Source organism: Prionailurus bengalensis, chromosome E4 (genome assembly GCF_016509475.1).
Source record: "Prionailurus bengalensis isolate Pbe53 chromosome E4, Fcat_Pben_1.1_paternal_pri, whole genome shotgun sequence".
NCBI lineage: Eukaryota > Metazoa > Chordata > Mammalia > Carnivora > Felidae > Prionailurus > Prionailurus bengalensis.
This window is the reverse complement of record NC_057360.1, coordinates 67,877,487-67,899,214: the sequence shown is the minus strand read 5'-3', so window position 1 is coordinate 67,899,214 and position 21,728 is coordinate 67,877,487. Positions and strand designations below refer to the sequence as shown.

The 21,728-nt window shown below is 59.2% G+C and overlaps 2 protein-coding genes across 4 annotated transcripts; one reads left to right on the top strand and one right to left on the bottom strand.

Annotated features, from left to right (window-relative positions):
• The first annotated feature begins 36 nt into the window (after positions 1-36).
• On the top strand, positions 37-11,922 carry HCN3 (hyperpolarization activated cyclic nucleotide gated potassium channel 3). 2 transcript variants are annotated; one of them, XM_043569464.1, is made up of 9 exons: positions 37-332; positions 1,781-2,674; positions 5,649-6,078; positions 6,987-7,148; positions 7,522-7,740; positions 8,160-8,306; positions 8,726-8,966; positions 9,776-9,940; positions 10,374-11,922. In XM_043569464.1, the coding sequence occupies exons 2-9, from the start codon at positions 2,397-2,399 to the stop codon at positions 11,072-11,074; spliced, it is 2,343 nt and encodes a 780-aa protein (XP_043425399.1). In that variant the 5' UTR covers positions 37-332; positions 1,781-2,396; the 3' UTR covers positions 11,075-11,922. The 2 variants fall into 2 exon arrangements, with proteins under 2 accessions (XP_043425399.1, XP_043425398.1); XM_043569463.1 differs by lacking the exon at positions 37-332 and having other exon boundaries at positions 1,113-2,674.
• PKLR (pyruvate kinase L/R) lies at positions 11,910-20,004 on the bottom strand. 2 transcript variants are annotated; one of them, XM_043569466.1, is made up of 11 exons: positions 19,923-20,004; positions 19,175-19,357; positions 16,685-16,776; positions 16,447-16,578; positions 16,178-16,364; positions 15,551-15,821; positions 15,279-15,429; positions 14,830-14,982; positions 14,571-14,737; positions 13,673-13,854; positions 11,910-13,168 (listed from the first exon to the last, which is right to left on the bottom strand). In XM_043569466.1, exons 1-11 carry the CDS (start codon positions 19,927-19,929, stop codon positions 13,062-13,064), a joined length of 1,632 nt encoding a protein of 543 aa, XP_043425401.1. In that variant the 5' UTR covers positions 19,930-20,004; the 3' UTR covers positions 11,910-13,061. The 2 variants fall into 2 exon arrangements, with proteins under 2 accessions (XP_043425401.1, XP_043425400.1); XM_043569465.1 differs by lacking the exon at positions 19,923-20,004 and adding an exon at positions 19,495-19,896.
• Positions 20,005-21,728: the final 1,724 nt, after the last annotated feature.

Sequence of the window (21,728 nt, the reverse complement as noted above, 5' to 3'; positions counted from 1 at the left end):
GGGGGGTGCGGGGGCGCGGGGGTTCCAGCGCGCCGGCGGCGGGGCGCGGGGTCGGCCGGGCGCGCTCAGTCCCGCCGCGCGGCCTTTCTGCTCGGCTCGTTCCTCTGTCTTGCGCCGTCTTCATGACACTTCTGCGGCTTACTTTGTGAGGTTTGGAGGTTTAAAAGGGACCTGGAAGTTGTCATTCACGAGTGTCGCCCCTCCACACAGCTTTTGAGGCGTGGTGGTGAGGTCTGATTGTCCGGCACGGCCAGTAAATATCCAGTTCTTAAAACAGCCCAGTTACCTAGCCGCCGCAAGGAGGGGCGGCTCCCTTTTGTCCTGAGCGAAAGGTACGCACCTGTGGGTCAGGAGGTAAGGCCCTGGAGGAAGGGTTTAAGAAAAGGAGGGATGGAGAATCAGGTGCTGAAAGAGGGGGAGACACTCGAGAACTGTATGTTCCGAACTCACACATAATACATGGGAAGTGTAAATGAACTGAGTTGGAAAAGGGGCTTGGGGGGGGGGGGGGGAGAAGAGGAAGGAGGAGACCTTGAGACAAACTGGACCGAGTTAGGACCGAGTTAGAGGAACTGAGACATAGAAAGGAAAAAGAAAAAATAACCTGAGAGTAATTATATTAATTCAGGACATATCAGAGGGGAGCTGGGATGGAAGGTAGTTAGATGGAGATTAGATCGGTTAGCCAGAAATGGTTTAGGAAAGGTTCCCTAAAATAGAAGAGTAAGGGTAATGAAGCGGTTGGAAGGAAAGAAGGGAAAATTCCCTTCCTCTTCCACGAACACCTTTCCGGATCATGCGTTCATTCAGCAAGCATTTACTGAGTATCCACGGTGTGTGCCAGGCGCAAGGCTCCTGTTCTTTGGAACCCCACAGTCTAATGGGAGAGAAAGACCTGTAAACGAATAATGGCAGCCTTGTGACAAGAGCTGCCATGAACACTGTAAGAAGGCTCTGGACTAGAGGCACTTGGGTGGCTCAGTTGGTTAAGTATCAGACTCTTCACCTGAGGTCATGATCCCACAGTTGGTGAGTTTGAGCCCCAAGTCAGGCTCTGCACTGATAATGTGGAGCCTGCTTGGGATACTGTCTCTCCCTTTCTGCCCCTTCCCCAGTTGTTCTCTCTCTCTCTCTCTCTCTCTCAAAATAAATAAATTTAAAAAAAAGAAAGAAAGCCCTGGATTAGATCTAGTTGGGGAAAGGAGACTTGGAAGTGTGTTTCTAAGTTTCCTAGAGGAGATAGTATGTGAGGCAACACTTGGAAAGTGAATTGGAAAAGCATACCGGGCAGAGAAAGTATTTGCAGAGGGCTGGAGACAAGGTAGAACAAAGCCTTTCAGCATGATTAGAGTCCTGGCTTTCAAGAGAGGGACTATCAGAAGAGAGGCTATTGAAATTAGGTCCAAATTTTGCAGGGCCTGGTAGGTCATTTTAAGGAGCTTACAGGTAACCTTCCCTACAGAAGATGGAGAGGTTTGAAGGACATGTTGCATTTGAATCTTAGGAAGGTAACTCTGGCAGACTGTGGGAAAAGAATTGGCCTGAGAGAGTATAGGGCCCCTTATAGAGGCTTCTGAAATAACCTAGGTGAAAAAATGCTGAAGGCTTGAAATAAGTCAGTGGCAATAAGAAACGGAGATGAGGGGAAGAGTTTGAGATGTTTGGGAACTTCTAGCACTGAACATCACACAGCACTGCAGTCTCCTTGTTTTGTCTGCATACGGGCACAGCCGAGCTTGGCTTTACAGCAGGACTTTTGTATCCAACTTTGTATCCGAAGTCACTCTTGCTGAAAGTTAGCAGTATGAATTTGCAAATGAAATACTAGGAGGAATATGGAGAAGACGAGAAGAAAGGAGTATGCCTAGGAGAGTGCTGAGAGGAAGACAGTGAAATGCAGGAAGTCCGTGAATTGGAATGACCGTTCCCCACCTCTTCTTTGGTCCCCAATTCCTCGCCCTCCGGAGACTCCGGGATCTGCAACCAGCGTCCGCTTTTCCCGCCATTCACGGACGGCTCCGCCTCCCTAGAGCTCATTGGCTAAGAGCTCATCAACACCAGATCACGCCCCCTTCGTGACTCCGGCTGTGTTTCCCTGCCTCTTCCTCCCTTACTTGGGGGCCCGCCCCCATCTGCTAGGCCACGCCCATGCCGGAGTCTTCCCTGGAGGCGGGCTTCCTTGGCCCCGCCCTCTCCTGGGGAGGCTCCCGCCAGGGGGCGCCGCGCAACCCGCCGCCTGCCTCCCGCCCGCGAGTCTGGCGCACACACCCCCTCCGCCCCGCGAGCCGGCAGCTCGGAGCCCGCCGGGCTGCGCCGGCTCCTGCTCCGGGAGGGGTCGGCGTCCCGGATGGCCGCGGCAGGGTCTAGGACGCCAAGCGTGTAAGCCACCGGGCATCATGGAGGCAGAGCAGCGGCCGACTACGGGAGCTGGCGAACGGGCGACCCCTGGACTGGAAGCGGCGCCTCTGGCTGCTCCGGCGCCTGTGACCGCGGCCTCAGGACCGCTGCCCGGGTCTGGGCCCGAGCCCAAGAGAAGGCAACTCGGGACGCTGCTCCAGCCCACGGTCAACAAGTTCTCCCTTCGCGTGTTCGGCAGCCACAAGGCAGTGGAAATCGAGCAGGAGAGGGTCAAGTCAGCGGGGGCCTGGATCATCCACCCCTACAGCGACTTCCGGTACTGGGGCCCCAGCAAGGAGGGCGGGGGACACAGATCCCACCCCCATGGGCCGCGACACGGAGGCAGGGCACGCCTCACCCTCTACAGACTCTTCGTTTCCGGCCCAGGGGTCCTTGGGTGGGACAACAGAGTCACTTCCCCCAGTCTAGCCTGGGAATTCTTGGGCGAGGGATCCCCAGCCGGAGGTCGTCAGTGACTTGACACCAGAGGAGACACTAGAGACCTGGGTTTACCGTTTCAGGAATCCAGAACTCCACCTGGACCACAGGGACTACTGGAGTTAGGGACGACTGCCTCCTGCAGTCTTGCCAGCTGGGGATCTGGGAAATTATGCCATGTTCCAAGGCTCGGGGTCAGCCTGAGGGGGAAACCGAGCTCTGCTGTCTCCTACCCCCAGCACCTGCCTAGTTCAACAGGGCCGACTACCAGGAAAAATAGAGACGCTGGCGGGGCGCGGGCCGGGGATGTCCCGGCTGCGGTTCTTGCCGCTGTCCCTGGTGCTGAAGGCGGGATGTAGCGGGGCAGGGCCGGGACTCCCAGCGATGGAGGAAGCAAGACAGGGGCACCCTCCCAGGTGCCTATCAGAGGGACCGAGGGTGGAGGTGGGGCCATTTCACAGTCCCCATCAGGCTGTACCTCTACATCAAGGTCGCTAGGGGAGGAGAGCAGCTCTGTCCTTGGGGGAAATGAAGGACAGCTTTTGGATGAGGCAACAGTGTGTCCAAAGCACCTCAGGTGGGGAGCAAAATGAGCAGGAAAGATGAGGTGTGGATCAGGAGCCTGGACATCATTTTGAACCCACAGACATACACACTCCCTGAGTGTTCCTCTTTCTCCCATTGTTCCTTTCTCTCCCCTCTTCTTTACTGCTTCATCCCTACCCCAGCAGTGCACCTGTTTTAGCCTCCTGTGATCTCCCCCCCCCCATTTTACCCGCAGATATGTCCCCAGAAGCCGTGTATTATCATGCCACTTCTCTGTCTTCTCTACTGCATCACCCGCTAAGCTTGTGACTGCCTGTGAGTCAGGCTGTGAAGATGCTCCATGGCTGGGCGAGCCCTCTCCTCTCCTCCCCTCCCCTCCCCACCCCTCCCCGCCCCTCATTTCTCCTCCCCTCCCTCCCCTCCCCTCTGCTCTCAGCACACAGTACAGGACTCTTCAGTGGCCCAGGAGGGAGGGGAAGGTGGGGGGGGGGGTCAAGGATTTGTTGTTGATGGAAAGCACACGGTCTGAGGGGCTTCCTGGAGACCTGGCTTTGGGGACCCCTGTGCTTCTTTTAGAAGCTGAAGAGATTGATTTTGTAGTCAGAGTCAGAAAGGGCTGAGTCCTGAGTTGATACTGCAATTAGGTGTGTCCTGGAATTAAACCACTCTGGCTAACGCTGTTTTTAACCGCTTCAGACTTCTCTGCATGAAAGCTTCGCTAGCTTCCTCCTGACCTCTCCTTTCCACACTTTCACCACAGCAGTGTGGCTCTCCCCTGCCAGTGCCCTTGTCTGGGCTTGGCCAGAGTGCCAGCAGGCACAGGGAGATTAGGGAAGGAAAGGCGTGCAGAGCTTTTAGCCTCGCTGCCTCAGGATCTCCCGTGGAGCTTCTCTATGTGCAACCCTGTCTGAGGTGCTGGGGAGGGGGGTGGGGCATCCCTAAAAAGCTCAGTTCAGATGGGAGGCAGAACAGACTCCCCCCCCCCCCCGCCCCATACCCTGACACAGATGAGCAGATCCCAGCAGAGAACCAGGAACTATGGGTCCAGCTGGGTTGGGAAGGGAAGGAGGGGTGGGGTGGGGTGGGGAGGGCTGGGGAGGGCGGGAAGGCCTAGACTAGGAATGGGCAGAGAGCTGAGATGGAAGCAGCAGCAACCTCTTCAGAAATCTGGGAACAAAAGGTGGGTGAGTCATAAAACCAACCAGTGCTTGTACGGCACTATCGTATCCATTGTCTCAGTGTGTGTGTTTTCAACACTCCTGGGAGGTTAGCACAGGGTAGCTTATCTTTTTGTTTGACTTTAAAATATATGATATAGTGACATAAACCATGCACGTGATATTACGTATATATTATACATATTAAGCAGGTATATGTATCTGTACATATGTACATGTATACAGTGAGGATGTATACATGTAGTGGGTGCGTGTGTATAGTAGGCATCTGGGTAGGATAGTTTATAATGATACATCATGTTGCATATGTATTCAAAACGCACGTGCGCGTGTACATACATATATACGTCTGCGTGCACACACATGCATATGGAATTCCAAAGCACACCCCCCATAACGACCGTCCGGGTCAGCAGAGACTAGGTGGCTGGCACCCCACGGCATCCTCACTGCTCCCGCGGTCCTTTCCGCAACCTACTTTTCTAACTCCTGAGGCACGCATTTTCTTACTTTTCTTTGTAGTTTTGCCACTTTTCTGTGAATTGCTAAACACTGCAGTTTAGTCTTGCCTGTCTTTGAACTCCGTACAAGTGAACTCATCCACTGTGTATCCTTTTACTTCTCGTTTTGTTCAACATTGAATTTGCAAGATTCAGCATGAGGCTGCCGTTGGGTGGTGGCAGGGTTGTCTGTTATTCTGGGGCGCGAGTATACCACCGTCTATTCACCTACTGTGTTGATCTTATTTATCTGCGTTTTTCTCCGGATGGACGTGTGGGCCATTTCCAGATCCAATGCTGCTATGAACATTTCTGTATACATCTCCTGGAGCTCATATTTCCCTTGAGCGTGTGTATGCTCCTAATGGAATTGCTGGGTGGCAGGGAATGCAAATGTTTAGCTTTACCAGATAATAGCAAACTGGCTTCCCAAATGGTGGTCCCAGTCTACATTCCCGCCAGCTGTAAGTGGCCATCCCGTTATTCGGTAATCCTTGCCCACTCTTGGCTGTATCAGACTATCTGCCGTTTGTCTGGTGGCTGGTGAAGTGTCATCCTGGCCTTCCTCCCCACCCCACCCCCACCTTAGGTTTTACTGGGACCTGATCATGCTCCTGCTGATGGTGGGGAACCTCATTGTGCTGCCTGTGGGCATCACCTTCTTCAAGGAGGAGAACTCCCCACCTTGGATCGTCTTCAATGTCCTCTCTGACACTTTCTTCCTGTTGGATCTGGTACTCAACTTCCGCACAGGCATCGTGGTAGAGGAGGGTGCTGAAATCCTGCTGGCCCCTCGCGCCATCCGGTCTCACTACCTGCGCACCTGGTTCCTGGTCGACCTCATCTCCTCCATCCCCGTGGATTACATCTTCCTGGTGGTGGAGCTGGAGCCACGACTGGACGCCGAGGTCTACAAAACAGCGCGGGCCCTACGCATTGTGCGCTTCACCAAGATCCTCAGCCTCCTGCGGCTGCTCCGCCTCTCCCGCCTCATCCGCTACATACACCAGTGGGAGGAGGTGGGGCAGGGAGGTGGGCAGGGGGGCTCGCAGACCCCTCCGGGACGGCGCTATGGGTGGGGCTCCTGGTGATGCTACGGGGTGAGGCAGCTGGGTGGGCTGCCTCCAAAGTGGGTGGGTCAGTAGCAGGGGCAGAGTGAGGGTTCAGGGGGTACCCCCCGACACACACCCGGAGGTGAGGAGGGCAGAGTGCAGAGGCTGGAGGAGCGCTTGCAGGTTAGCTGGACTCTGGAAGGAGGGAGTGGGAGACATTGGAGTTCCAGCGGCAGGGGAGCAGGATTTAGGGGTGCAGAGTGTGGGCTCTGCAGTTTCTTTGCCTGTGATCGTATCCCAGTTTACTATACGCTATAGGAGGCTTAGTTTTCCTCTTCTAGAAGATGAAAATGTTAAATACACTTACACATGATGAGGTGTATCATAAGGATAAAAGGAAATAATACCTGTAACTTAATACCTCCTAGAACAGTGCCTGGGATATAGTAAGTTGTCAGCGTGTTTTCTGTGAGTGTTACTGGAGGGAAGGGGGCTGTTGGCATGAATCCTCGCACACGTGCCCCGAGGACATGACACGGGGAATGCCCTCTCTCCTCTTTTCCAGTGGGCACAGCCTGGGCAGCTTGTGCAGTAGATTTTTTTTTTGAGTTTCTGCTGTGACACTGTGTGTGATTCTGGGCACGTGACTGGCATCGATTCCCTCTGTAAGATCAGAGAGTAGTAACACAGCCAACTCTGTATTAGCTGTATGTGTGTGCTGTAGAGCTCTGTGCAAATGAATAATAGCGCATTTTAAAGACCCATGGGGGCTGGGGCTAGAGAGAAGTTCAAGGAGAGAATTGGCAAGGCCAGGAATAGAGGAGGACCGGCGGGGAGGGGTCCTGTCCACAGCAGCCGTTCCTCGGAATCCTCAGATCTTTCACATGACCTATGACCTGGCGAGCGCGGTGGTTCGCATCTTCAACCTCATCGGGATGATGCTGCTGCTGTGTCACTGGGACGGCTGCCTGCAGTTCCTGGTCCCCATGCTGCAGGACTTCCCCCCTGACTGCTGGGTCTCCATCAACCACATGGCGGTGAGGACTCCCACGACTCTGCCTTCCGGGCCCTCGAAGGGCTCTTGTGCTTGAGTAGCAGGGCCGAGCACTGGGGCCGGAGACGGGAGCTGCCGAGCGAGGAGGTGGGGAGCTGAGGGGGGGGAGGCTACCTACAGGAAGTGCTTTTGTGTTGGAGGGAGCAGGCAGGGCAGGAAACCTAGGCAAAACGGACCCCCCCCCCCCAAGCTGCGGAGAGGCCCCCAGAACCAAACTGAAGTGCCTCCTGGGAGGCCAGTCTGAAGCAGAAAGGGGCGCACAGAAGGACCGCCAGAGAGGGAAGGCGGGGGGGGCAGGAGGACAAGGAGGCTCTGAGGAGGCTGTCCCCAGCTGTGCAGTACACTCTGCCCTCCAGAACCACTCGTGGGGACGCCAGTACTCCCACGCCCTGTTCAAGGCCATGAGCCACATGCTGTGCATTGGCTACGGGCAGCAGGCACCTGTCGGCATGCCCGACGTCTGGCTCACCATGCTCAGCATGATCGTGGGCGCCACGTGCTACGCCATGTTCATTGGCCATGCCACCGCCCTCATCCAGTCCCTGGACTCTTCCCGACGTCAGTACCAGGAGAAGGTGAGCAGGGGCCGGAGAAGGAAGGGGTGGGCCTGCAGGGGGGGCTAGGGGCTGGGTAGCTCAACGTGAGGCCTGTGCTCGTGCTCCTGTTGGGTCTCCGTGTCCTTCCCTGCCCTGTGTCCGTTTGTCCCATGCCCGTGTGTGTAACTTCTTCCTTGTTTGGACCTATGTCCCTGTCCCTGGGCCCCTCCTCTGCCCATGTCTGGACTTTCCTGTCACTGTGCTGTGTGTCCTCCCCACATCCACTGCTACCCACATGTCCTTCTGTGGCCCTGTGTACCCCCTCTGTCCATGTTTCACCCCTCCGGGTCTGGCCTGTGTCTGTGATCTTTCTTCCACACGTACCCCGCCACTGCTCCTGCCCCACACGTGTCTCTGCACCCTCTCACCCACTGCCGTCGCCCACCCCCCCCCCCCAGTACAAGCAGGTGGAGCAGTACATGGCCTTCCACAAGCTGCCCGCCGACACCCGGCAGCGCATCCACGAGTACTACGAGCACCGCTACCAGGGCAAGATGTTCGACGAAGAGAGCATCCTGGGCGAGCTGAGCGAGCCGCTTCGGGAGGTGGGACTGGGCCCCGGAGGGGGGCTGTGCAAGGACCGGGGCTTCTGGGGTGCCGTCTGGGGTACGGGCTCCTGGTCAGCAGGTGCACCTGTAGGGAGCGGGGCCTGCGGAGGGCCTCGTGGGAGGCCAGGCCTGGGGGGGGGGCTTTTAGGGATTAGGGTCTTTCTTGAAGGTCTTACGGGGGTGAAGGATATGCGGGGAGGGCCTGCAGGGATCTCTGTTTGGGGGGCACGGTCCCGCGGGGATTACGGGAGAGCTCTGGAGGCAGGAGTGCAGGGATGGTCCCAGGCCCACTGAAGCATCCCCATCCTTTGGCAGATCATGACCCCAGGGGTGGGGCCTCTGGAGACAGATGAGCTCGATGGGGGCACCTCGGGGGAGGGGGCGCAGCCTGCCTGACAGGCCCCTCCCCTGCCCAGGAGATCATTAACTTCACCTGCCGTGGCCTGGTGGCCCACATGCCACTGTTCGCCCACGCCGACCCCAGCTTCGTCACAGCGGTGCTCACCAAGCTGCACTTTGAGGTCTTCCAGCCAGGGGACCTCGTGGTGCGCGAGGGCTCCGTGGGCAGGAAGATGTACTTCATACAGCACGGGCTGCTCAGCGTGCTGGCGCGCGGTGCCCGGGACACCCGCCTCACCGATGGATCCTACTTTGGGGGTCAGCAGGCCTCAGGGAGGGGGGGGGGGACTGGAGCAGGGGACAGAGGGCAGTTGCTCCCCTGGATCACTGTGCAGAGTTCCTGCCTGGCTGTGTGCAGAGTCAAAGACTTCTAGCCCTTCCCTAGGCCTCCTGAGTCAGAATCTCTGGGCCTGGGGCCTGGAGCTCTGTGGCTTTAAATAGCTTCCTAAGAGATTCTGATTGGTAGCAGCGGGGCGGGGGTGGGGAAAATTCCTGGGCCACTGGGCCTTCTAAGACCCTCAAGCAGTGAAGTCTGGGGACCCTAGGAGACGAAGGAAAGACAGGAATCGAGCCATACTGTTCCAGGGGCTTGAGTTGGACGGTTCCCTGGCGGGGTGCCCTGTGGGGAGGGTCCCGGGACCCAGGCTGCGTCAGTGGGGGCCACCCCACCAGATGTCCTCTCCCAGGCCCCAAACCACCCCTGCTCGCTAGCATCCCTGGGTGCCCTTTGCCCTTTGGCACTGCTTTTCTCCTTCTGGGTTGCCCTTGGACTTCATGCAAAGGGGTGGGAGGGGCAGGTACACAGAGGGCACTGCCCCAGGCCTGCCCCTTGGACCAGAGCAGAGGAGGTGGCTGAGAATGGAAATGACTGGAATAACGGAGCCAGCAAGGCCCACCTGTGTGCCAGCTTTAATCTGGAGAGAGTGAGAAGGATGGAGGGAGACGATGCTTGGGGCGTCTCAGGGCCTTGGCCCCGGGCAGGGAGGGGGCCGGGTCAGCTGCCGCAGGCCCGGTGAGAGGGCGTTCTGGGGACCGCGGTCCTGAGGGCCTCTTCCCGACTTGGACAGAGATCTGTCTGCTGACGCGGGGCCGGCGCACGGCCAGCGTGCGCGCTGACACCTACTGCCGCCTGTACTCGCTCAGCGTGGACCACTTCAACGCCGTGCTGGAAGAGTTCCCCATGATGCGCCGGGCCTTCGAGACGGTAGCCATGGACCGGCTGCGCCGCATCGGTGAGGCTCGTTCAGCCTGTCTGCCCTGGGTCCTACCTGCGTCCCCCCCCGCCTCCCCCGCGAGGGGCCCCCAACCTCCCAGGGCCCAGGCTCCAGCGCTTCGGCATCACGCCCCAGCCCGCGCCATTCCCGGCAAATGCCCCGCGAGGCGTCCGGCACAGTGTTCCCTGCCCCTGGAGAGATGGCCCCGTGGCTCCGTGCCGAGTCCTCCTTCCCTCTCACCCTCTCAGAGACATCCTTTCATCCCCGACCCTCTTTCTCCACCCCTGCCTCCCAACCTCCACCCCCACCCCCCATCCCTGTCCTCTCCTTCCCACCCTCACCCGCTGCCGTCCTCTGAGTTCATCTTCTTATGCTCCTGCTCTTTGATACCCGACCTCCAGTTTGGACTCCTTCCCCATCTCCAATCTCTCCCTCCCCGGACCATTTCTAGGCAAGAAGAATTCTGTCCTGCAGCGGAAACGCTCCGAACCAAGTCCGGGCAGCAGCGGGGGCACCATGGAGCAGCACTTGGTGCAGCACGACAGGGACATGGCCCGGGGCGTTCGGGGCCTAGCCCCGGGCACAGGAGCTCGGCTCAGCGGAAAGCCAGTGCTGTGGGAGCCCCTGGTGCACGCGCCTCTGCAGGCGGCCGCCGTGACCTCCAGTGTGGCCATCGCCCTGACTCACCAGCGGGGCCCTCTGCCCCTCTCCCCTGACTCTCCAGCTACCCTCCTCGCTCGCTCTGCCCGACGCTCAGCAGGCTCCCCGGCCTCCCCACTAGTGCCCGTCCGAGCTGGCCCTCTGCTGGCCCGGGGCCCGTGGGCATCCACCTCCCGCCTGCCTGCCCCACCTGCCCGAACCCTTCATGCCAGCCTGTCCCGGGCTGGGCGCTCCCAGGTGTCCTTGCTGGGTCCCCCCCCGGGAGGAGGTGGACGGCGACTAGGACTTCGGGGCCGTCCCCTCTCCGCCTCCCAACCCTCTCTGCCTCAGCGGGCAGCTGGTGATGGCTCTCCTGGGCGTAAGGGCTCAGGAAGTGAACGCCTGTCCTCCTCAGGACTCCTGGCCAAGCTGCCAGGGACAGCTCAGTCGCCCAGGCCATCAGCGCCTGAGCCAGCTGCCCCCCGGGGCCCCCAGCTCTCTGCCAACATGTGAAACCCTTGGGTAAGCTCTTGGGTGCTCCAGTGTGCGCCCGAGGGCAGATGCCTCTTGGGGAGGGCCAAGGAGACCCGAAACACGGCCCTGTGGGAATATCTCCCCAGGAGATGGCCTCTGTCCTCAGCTCAGGCACCCTGCAGCCTGTCTGACATCCTCCTAATCCACTCACCCGTTCATCAAACGTACTGAGCGCCTACCACATTCAAGACACTGTGCCAGGCGCTACATGTCTTCACTGCCAAGTAGAAGTGACTCTAAGGCCTCCGAGCAGGGTGTTCCCCTGGGATAGTCCTGCCAGGCGCAGGCTCAGCCCCAGGCCCCCGCCTCACGAAGCACAAGTCCTTGTCCCTCCCCCCATCACTGCCAAGCAACTAGATGTCTCTGTTTCCCTGCCCTTGACCCCACAGGAACCACCTGCTGTGGGTTGACTTCTGTCTCCCTGGCACAGCCGGGCACTGCCAGTCACCTGTGCCTCCGCTGCTGTCAACAGATATCTTGGCTCCCCAGCGTGGGCACCCACCATCACTGCCGCGTGTGGCCCCTCCCCCTCCATGCCTCCTGCCCCCCCTTCACTGCTGTGGGAACATCTGTCTCCTGTCAAGTTTGCTGCACCTTCTGTCCCTGTGGTACAACTGTCTTTGTAAACTGGGAGCAGCCTCTTCCCTGCCCCAGTGGTGTCCCCCTTGAGGCCAAGGGACGGTTGGCACGTCCCTATTTAATGTGCCAGCCTGGATCCCCCAGGTGGGGGGCAAGCGGCTGAATCCTTAGGTGGCCATTTTTTCTTTCCTTCCTCCCTTCCTTGTTTATTCTTATTTATTCAATCATGTAATAATTGTATTTATTCATTTGCTAGTTTTATTTATCATTAATTCATTTTATTCAGCCATTCCGTTATCCATCCCTCCCTACCTGTCCTTATAGGGTCCTCGCTCAGCTCTATCAGCAGGCAGCGATATTGAGCCCTCTCCCTACAGGGAGCTGCAGAAGGGTGGACTCTTGCTACTTTTAAGGGTTTTGTTCCGAGCTTAGAGTTTACCATTGGTGAGAGAGTAAGGGGAGGACCCGAGACATCCGAGCCTGGGGAAGGGCAGGCCCGTCAGTACCTTTGCCTTCCCAGGCACAAGGGAAATCCCTTGCCCCACGTCCCAGGCCCCATGTCTGCTCTACAGTATCAGAGAATGCAGGGCCAGGACCCTAAGTCATCTTTCTCTCGGGTGAAGAGTCCTGGGTTGTATAATCACTCCCAAACAGCTGGGTTTAGAAAGAAGCTAGAGATACTTGTCTTGGCTCCTGGGTTGTGTGGGGACCAAGGTGGGCAGGAAGGAATGTCTGGGTGCAGGAGGAAGCAGCGGGGCCTCTGACCCAGCAAGGCACGAGGTGGGCATGAGAACAGCCAGGCAGCGGCCTACTTGTGAGGACAGTGACGAGATGAGCCCATGCGGCTCTCTGTGCTCCCCAGCACTGGTCTACCCCAGTTTCCCCCAGAACGGCGGTGCTTTGACGTCACTGTGTCACGGTGAGGAAAGAGGTGGCATTCTCCCCAGGAGATGCATGAGGGCCACACTGAGGGTATCAGACGGCATGGATACAGAACATTGTTTAAATGGTGGCTTTGTGGAGACTGTGGACATGATGGCCCTGTTCCCCTCCTCCCCGCACCCCCCCCCCCCCCAGTATGGGAAGCCCGGAGGAATAGAATTAACCAGTTAAGCTAGGATTAAAGGCTCAGAGCATCTTAGGCTGAGAGCATTGGGTGCAGGGACGGGAGGACTGGTGCTTCCAGATGGCCGGTGCTTAATTGGACACAGACTTAAGGGGCCTGCGTGAAATGGAGCAGGGAAGGGGCACCCTGGGATGGGGCTGGATGGCAGATGTGGCCTAGGCAGGGAGGGAGGAGAGCAGAGAAGACGGCCGTGGGACCGTAGGGGTGTGGGGTGGAGGGGGTGGGGGTCCGGGTTGGGCTGTGTCAGCGGGGCATGGCATCTCAGGACACGCTCAGCACCCTCATGATGTTGGTGTAGCCAGAGCCAGGTCGCCAGCCTGTCACCACAATCACCAGGTCCCCAACGCGGAGGAAGCCATGGAGCTTTCCTAGCAGGGGTGCGGGAGGAAGATGACCATCAGCCGTTGGGGGACGCTGGCCAGCCCCACAGTGAGAACCAGCCGCCACCCTCCGTCTCCTCCAGTGCAGTGTCCCATAGGTGGCGCCACAGAGAGTGTGTCCACGGGGCAGTGCGGGCCGGGTGGCTAGGTACTGGGCCTGCTGCCAGTGTTGCCACGCCCCCGGGAAGAGACGGAGTATGATCACAGCCACACAGCTGGGGGGACGGGGTCCCCCTTGTATCTCACCTCTTGCTCCTTACGTCCCATCCAGCTCCAGCAGCGGCAGCTGGGCCGACCCCTCTCCCACTGCCCTCCTCAGTGTGTCCCCTGGCCCCCGGAGGCCCAAATAGCCCGGTGTCTTAGTGACCTTCTCAGGGGAAATCTGGGACCAGAGGAGGGAGGCGAGGCCCTTCGAGTGGGTGTGGAAAGTGGGGTCGGGGGCCTGATGACACAGACCCAGGGCTGGGTGGGGAGGAAACCGAGGTGGCTCACCACTCTCAATGCCAAATTGGACCCGGTGATCCACATCGTCTGCCCAGATGGCCTCTGGAGGTTTACTGTAGAGCACGGGGAAGACCCCTCGGAATAGGTGGGCCTGCCGGGCAGCCTGGGCAGAGCGGGTGACGGCAATGACCATTGCCCGAGGTCGGTACCGAGACAGCAGCTGTGCTGAGCTGCAGGAGGTGGAGAAGGTCTCAGAACAGTGAGGCAGTAGTGAACCAGGAAACAAGAGTTGGGGTTCTGGTCCCAGGTGTCACAAACAAGCTGTGTGGCCCTGGGTAAGTCATCATATACCTCCGGGCCTTGTTTTTCTCACCTGTAAAATGGGCATAAGAATGCCTGCCCTTTTTAGCACATAAGGAAGATAAGAGGTAATGAAGGATATATTGAGGCAGATAATAAGAAACTTCTGGAGAAACGTGAAACCCTATCGTACTTAACTCACAAATGTCTCTTGTTTATCCTGACGACTCCACGAGAAAAAGTGGTCTATGGAGCCTGGGTGACTTACCCGAGGTCTCAGGGCCGATTTGAGAACAAAGACTTGAACTAAAACCTTCTGGGACCTTCTGGAACATTCAGCATTGTAAGGCTTTGTGGGGTGAAAGTAGAGGACTTGCTCAGGGGCCCTAGATGCCCAGATGGCCTGGAAGCCAATGTGCCCAGTGATGTCACACTGCCCTTCCAGCTCCCTGGAGCTCACTAGCACAGTTCCTGCTGTGCCCAAGGCCGGCCCCTGCTGGCCTCCTGCTCTCCTGGAGCTCCCTCTGCTCTGGCCCCAGAATCCTATCCTTCGTCTCTGATGACAAGGCCGAACCCAGGCCCGGGGCCCGTCCCAGTGTGCCCCTGACCCAAAGCTCTCTCTCGGTGCTGCCGGCGTCCTCCTTACCGGCCAGACTTGGTCAGCACGACAATGGCAGCAGCACAGCACTTGAAGGAGGCCTCCACCGCGCCGATGGCAGTGACCTCAGTGGGATCCCGGCTCAGTGGCGCCACCCGGCGCAGCTCCTCAAACAGCTGCCGGTGGTAGATGGCAGCCTCGGCCTCCCGGGCGATCTGCAAACACCAGGAGGTCAGGCGGGGGCGGGGCGCTGGAGCCCGGAAGGGGCGGGGCTTCCGGCGCATCTGTCTCGGTGGGGCGCCCCTACCGCGTGCTGCATCTTTACGGCCTCCACGGGAAATTTGCCCTTGGCGGTCTCCCCCGACAGCATGATGCAGTCCGCCCCGTCCAGCACAGCGTTCGCTACATCGCTCGTCTCTGCCCGGGTCGGCCGGGGCTTGGCGATCATGCTCTCCAGCATCTGGGGGACATCTGGGCGTCAGAGCTGTAGCAGTCACACTCTGCCTGGGGTCCCTGCCCAAGCTACTTCTCTGCCACTCTCAGAGGGCCCTGAAAGCCAGGGTCACGGCCACAAACTGTGTGACTCTGGCTGTCCCGTTTCCTCGTCTCAAAACGCGGGCTCACGGTCTCTCTTCCCAGCTCGGTCGCTTGAGGATCAAACACTGGACGGCAAAATGTGCCAGAGACCGAAGGTGAGGATGTTCACCCTCCCCCAGCCCAGAGAACGCGCGGGGTCCCCGAGGGCTCACTCCAGACCTGCGTGGCACACACAACGGGCTTGCCCGCCAGGTTGCAGCGTCCGATCATCATCTTCTGAGCCAGGAAAACCTTCTCAGGTGGGATCTCGATGCCCAGGTCTCCTCGAGCCACCATGATGCCGTCGCTCACCTCCAGGATCTCATCAAACCTGGGCGGTTGGGGTGTCAGGGCTCAGGAAGCGCCAGGAGACGCCAGGGAGAGGCAGGCTGGAGAAGAGGCAGGGCTTGGGGGATGCCTGGGGCCTGGTGGGGACAAGGACCAAGCCTCACCTCTTCACGCCTTCGTGGTTCTCGATCTTGCTAATGATCTTGATGTTCCGTCCTTCCGGCCCCAGAACTTCCCGGATGGCAGCCACGTCACTGGCTTTCCGCACAAAGGAGGCAAACACGATGTCTACTTCATGCTCCACCCCGAAGCGCAGGTCCTGGGCATCCTGCTCGGACAGCCCCGGCAGGTCCACCTGGGTTCCGGGCAGGTTCACGCCCTTGCGGCTGCCCAGGACGCCGCCGTTCTCCACGTGGGTCTCCAGCCCCTCCGGGCCTGCAGGCATGGAAAGAGCCAGCGTAGGTCAGGGGCGAGCCGGGGGCAGAGTCGTGGAGGGCGGGCACGGGGCGTGGGCCCCCAGGAAATCAGGAACCCGTGTCCTATTGTCTGGCCACCTTGGGGCCTGGGCCGTGCACGGAACAGGCACCGGTGGGCGTCCGTGGGAGGGACGACTGACCCGGCAGTCCGGCCCCAACCCGGGCTGAGCCCTCAAGCCTGGACCCCGCGGGCTCCGGGGACGGGTGGGGGAGGGCGCTGGCCAGGGGCGGGGGCGGCGGGTCTACGAGGCGAGGGGGCCAGGGAGAAGGAGCGCACCCCGCGTCCCCGCGGCTGGGGCGGAGGCCCATCCGCACCGATTTTCTGCACCTGGAGGGAGATGAGCCCGTCGTCTATGTAGATGCGGCTCCCCACCGACACGACCTTGACGATATTGGGGTAGTCTACCCACACGGTGTTCGCGTCCCCCCGCGTCCGGAACGCCGGGTCCACGGTCACCAGCACCCGGGAGCCCTTCACTAGCTCCACTTCGGTCTCGGGGCCCTAGGGGCGGGGCCAGAGGGGCCGTGAGACCCGCCCCCGGCCCCCCCACCCCGGCCCCGCCCCCAAGCCCCGCCCCTCTCACCCCCCGCAGGACCCCGGTGCGTATCTCGGGTCCCTTGGTGTCCAGAGCGATGGCCACGGGTCGGTAGCTGAGCGGAGAAGTTGCAAAGCTCTGCACGGCCTCCCGGATGTTGGCGATGGACTGAGCGTGGTACTGCGGACCAGAGAGCGGGCGTTTCAGGGGAAGGTCGCCAGGGCCCCCCCACCCCCGTCCCGCGCAGGCCTTGGCCCCGCCCACCCGGCCCCGCCCCGCCCCGCACCTCATGGGAGCCGTGCGAGAAGTTGAGGCGCGCAATGTTCATCCCGGCCTTGATCATCTCCTTGAGGCGCTCCACCGACTGCGAGGCCGGCCCTGGAAGCGGGGATCCGCTCAGGCGACCGACCTGCTTCCCAAAGCCGGGGGGGGGGGGGGGGCGGGCGGGGCGGGCGGCAAACCCATCACCGTGCCACGGGAGGCCGGAGACCCGACCTTTATTCCCTGAGCAGCCTCTACTCCCCCGTCAGCAGCTCTGCTCCCCTCTGCAGCCAACACCTGCCTCCCGGGGGTGGGGGTGCTGTGGGGGGCTCGGAGGGGAGCGTCCTCAGCCGGGCGGCGATGTAGGTGCTGCGGGGCGGGGGCCCCCCGGCGCGGGAGGGGGCACGGCAGGAGACGGCTGCCGGGTGGGGCATTTGGGGTCCGTCTGGGCGTTTGGAACCGAGAGGCCTCCTAGGCCCAAGCGAGCTGCCCTGCCCACCCCCCCCCCCCCGCCCCCTGTTCTTCCTTGTTCGGGCTCCAGTCGGCGCTGGCCTCCCGCCTCGCCGGCACCTCTTCCTGCCAGGGTCACCTGGAACCTCGGTGTCGCTAAATGCAGCCACTGGCCCCTCGGCAGCACCTGACACGCGTCCTCACGTGGCTTCCAGGACGCGCCCCTCCTGGCTTCCTGCTCCCGGGACGGCCGCTCCTTCTCTGCCTCTCTTGCTCCCCCCCTCCCCTCGCCCTTAACATCAGATGCCTGATTCTCTTCGCTCCCTTGGTGGTAGTCTGGTGGCTTCAAATGCCATCTAGATGCTGGCACCTCCCACATTTATATCTGCCACTCGGACCCTGCCCCAAACCCAGACCTGTGTTTCTGGTTGACTCTGTGCCCCTCAAACTCCCCCGCCCCTAGCGAGCTCCTATCTCCTCCCCTCAAAACCTCTCCTCCACCGTCTTTCCTGCTCAGTTGAAAATGCGACCTTCTAGTTGACTCCTCTCTGGTTCCTTCTTCAGCCCCCCCCCCCCCCCCCGCCATGTCCGACCCATCTGGAAATCCTGTCAACTCTGTCTTCCAAATGCTTTCGGAGCCCGTCTTGTCTCACCACCGCCACTGCCCCTACCTGGTCTGAGTCAGAAACACTGCAGGAGGGGCGCCTGGGTGGCTCAGTCCGTCAAGTGTGGGACTTGATCTCTGGTTGGTTGGTTCAAGCCCAGCGTCAGGCTCTGTGCTGACAGCTCAGAGCCTGGAGCCTGCTTCCCATTCTGTGTCTCCCTCCCTCTCTGGCCCTAACCCCCTCGCATTCTGTTTCTGTCTCTCTCAAAAATAAATAAACATAAAAAAAAATTTTTTTTTTAATTTTTAAGGGGCACCTTGGTGACTCAGTCGGTTGAGCGTCCAACTTCGGCTCAGGTCACGATCTCCCAGTTGGTGAGTTCGAGCCCCACGTCAAGCTCTGTGCTGACAGCTCGGAGCCTGGAGCCCGCTTCCGATGCTGTGTCTCCCTTTCTCTCTGACCCTCCCGCGCTCATACACTGTCTCTCTCTCTCAAAAATCAACATTAGAAAAATTAAAAATCTTTTTTAAAAATTAAAAAAAAAAAAGAAGCACCTCAGCAGCCACATGGGCTCTTGCTCCCACCGCCACCCCAGTCTCCCCAGTACAGCCAGGGCGGCCCTCGGGGGAGACCGGCCATTCTCCTGCTCATTGCTGGGCCATCGTCTCCCACTTCTCTGGGTGGGGGGACCCCACTCAGACTCTGACAATGGCTACCAGGCCCTACATGGCCTTCTTCTCTCTACAATACCTTCATCCGGCCACTCTCCCCTTGATGTCTTCTAACCGTCCCGGCCTCTTTGACTCAGGGCCTGTGTGCTGGCTGCCCCCTGGTCTGGAACTCTCCCCCACCCGCCACAGACACCGCCCTCCTCACATCTCCTTCCGTCTCTGCGCAGATCTGATCTTCTCCCCGCTTGGGACGGCAGCCTGCTCCCCCCCCACCCCGCCCCGCCCAGCCCTGGGGTCCCTTCCTCCACTCCGTTTTTCTCTTTTCCATTGTTCGTATCACTTTTTCACGTGCTAAATAGTTTACTCCTTTTTAAGTTATTATGTTTAGCGTTTTTCCATTTTTATTATTTTGAGAGAGAGAGAGAAAGAGCACACGTGGCAGAGGGTCAGAGCGAAGGGGAGACAGAATCCCAAGCAGGCTCTGCAACAGCGCAGAGCCCGATGTGGGGCTCGAACCCAGAAGCTGGGAGATCGTGACCTGAGCCGAGGTCAAGAGTCGGACGCTTAGCTTAACTGACTGGGTCACCCCGGTGCCCCTACAGTTAGTGGGTACTGTCTCACCCAGCTGGGTTGTCAGCTCCCCAAGGGTCGGGATCTTTGCTTCCCTGATCTACCCCCAGGGCCTGGGCCTGACACCTTGGCTACCAAGTGCTCAACAAGTATCTGTTGAATGAATGACCCGGTCTGAGGTCCGGGAGGCTGGGCGGGGAGGGGGGGGGGGTTGCTTACCGATGGTGGCGATGATGCAGGTACTGCGGGCGGCCACGGGCTCCGAGTCGATGTCCAGCAGGCACAGGTGCTCCAGGAAGGTGTCCGCCATGGCGGCCGACAGCTGCTGCCGCCCGAAGAAGGCCGTGCCCAGCTCGTGGGCCAGCTGGGCCCCGCTGACCCGCCGTAGGTACCCGGCTGGCCCTGCAGCAGAAGAGGGCTGTGTGGGCCCCCGCCTCACCGCCCCCCCCCTCCATCCCAGCGCTGCGCTCCCGCCCTGAGCGCTCCAGGTTTCCCGGGGTCCCTCCTCGGGCCTGGGCACTCTACATGCGTTATCCTACCTAGTTCCAAGGATCCTGTGGAGCAAGTACCGTTACGTGCTCTGCGAGTGTCCCCACTTTCCAGAGAAGGAGACAGGGGTTGAGGAAGATTAAATAAATTGCCCCAGATCATAGAACTTCTAAGTAACAGAGATGGGATGCATGTCCGGGTCTGACCCACTCCGGCCTGCCCTCACGACCCCGACCTCCCGCCCTTCAGCTGCTGACTTCCCTCAGCGCCGGCCCATCACCATCTCTGGTCCACACTGGCTGCTCATTGTCCAGAATCACCCGGTCCCCTTTCCTAAGGTTCCCGTTTCCTTCCTTCCAATTGGTGGACTTCCCGAGCCCCTCCTCTGAGTTCCCCAGCCCCTTCAATGCTACTCTGGTCCCAGGGTCCCCGGAGCTTGACCCGGCCCAGCCCAGAGGAGCCCCACGTCCAGCCGCACCCTCCATGCTCCCGGGTGCCCGCCTGTCTCTGGGTGTCTGCCCCACACTGCCTGTGGCCGAGGCACGAGGCACGAGGCTAGGGAGCAGTTGTGCGTGCTGGTTAAAGTGTCACCACCAGGGGCCAGAGTCCAGGCAACACGGGCATACCCCGTGGTTCCCGTGCGGCAGGCTCCTGTGTGCTCTGCCTACAGGCGCTGGGAAAGAGGCTCAGGCCAGGGCCCAAAACTTAACACCGGGGAGACTCCAATAAACACAGACCCCCCCCACACACACACCCCCGCCCCAATGCCAAGGCCCTCTCGGCCGGCAGCAGATGTCTATTATTTGTATCTCTACCTCCGCTCCTGATTTCCACCCTCGTTGCCTCCTATGCAGTGGCTTCTGTTGCCTCTCCTTACCTCCTGGAGCCCCAATCAGGACGGTATTTATGAAGTCCCTTAGGGAATTCGAGATCCTTGACCAAACGTCCTGGGGTGGCACATTCTCCTGGCGGGACATGCTACAAAGGGAGGGACTATGTGTGGGGTGGGAGCATGACAAAACTACTGTCTTATCTAAGGGGCCAGAGGAGAGAAGAGGGGCACGCCCTGCTGGCTGCCCGGGTCCCCACACGCTGTCCCTCCCCCAGGCTTGCACGTGCTCTGCCCCGTCTCCTGGCATTTCCCGTCTCTCATCCATTTTTCCCGATAAGTCTTCAATCCACTCACGCTGTCATCAACCTGAATAGAGATTTTGGTGATACGGCCCCTTTTCCTTTGTCCTTTATTGAAATGAGCCCTAGATGAATCCGGGAACAGGAGCATTTATGGTAGAGACTGGAGCCTGAAGGGAGGGCTTGGGGAGCACTTTGATGGTGTGGGGACAGTCTCTGGACGGGCTCTGATGGCATCGCCGTCACCGGGACACCGGCTACCTTTTGCTCATTGACCAATACTTATGGACCACCTACTTCGTGCCAGGTCCTGAGGATACAACGGTGGGCAAAACAGGGCCTTTGTCCTCTATGGAATTAGCAGTGTGGGGAGACAGCCTATAAACAAGCACCAAAGAAATGAATATAGAACCACAAAGTTTGTAAATGCTGTTAAAGAACAGATCAGGGTGTCAGAGCAGCAAAGTCAACAGGGAGGAAAGAGAGAAGTGTATTTTATTTTAGAGTTTATTTAGGGGCATCTGGGTGGCTCAGTCAGTTAAGTGTCCAACTTCAGCTCAGGTCATGATCTCACAGCTCGTGAGTTTGAGCCCCGCGTCGGGCTCTGGGCTGACGGCTCAGAGCCTGGAGCCCGCTTGGGATTCTGTGTCTCCCTCTCTCTCTGCCCCTTCCCTGCTCGCGCTCTGTCTCTCTCTCTCTTCCTCAAAAAGAAACATTAACAAAATTTTAGGGGCGCCTGGGTGGCTCAGTCGCTTAAGCGTCCGACTTCAGATCAGGTCATGCTCTCGTGGTTTGTGGGTTCGAGCCCCGCATCGGGCTCTTTGCTGACAGCCCGGAGCCTGGAGCCTGCTTCGGATTCTGTGTCTCCCTCGCTCTCTGCCCCTCCCCCACTCACACTCTGTCTCTCTTTCCTTCAAAAATAAATAAACATTTAAAAAATATTAAAAAAAATAAATTTTAAAGTTTGTTTATGTATTTTGAGAAGGGGGAGGAGCAGAGAAGGAGAGGGAGAGAGAGAATCCCAAGCAGCCCCCATGCTCAGCTCCAAGCCCCACGTGGAGCTCGATCCCATGACAAGGAGATCACGACCTGAGCCGATACCAAGAGTTGGACGCTCAACCGACTGAGCCATCCAGGTGTCCTGAGAAATGTA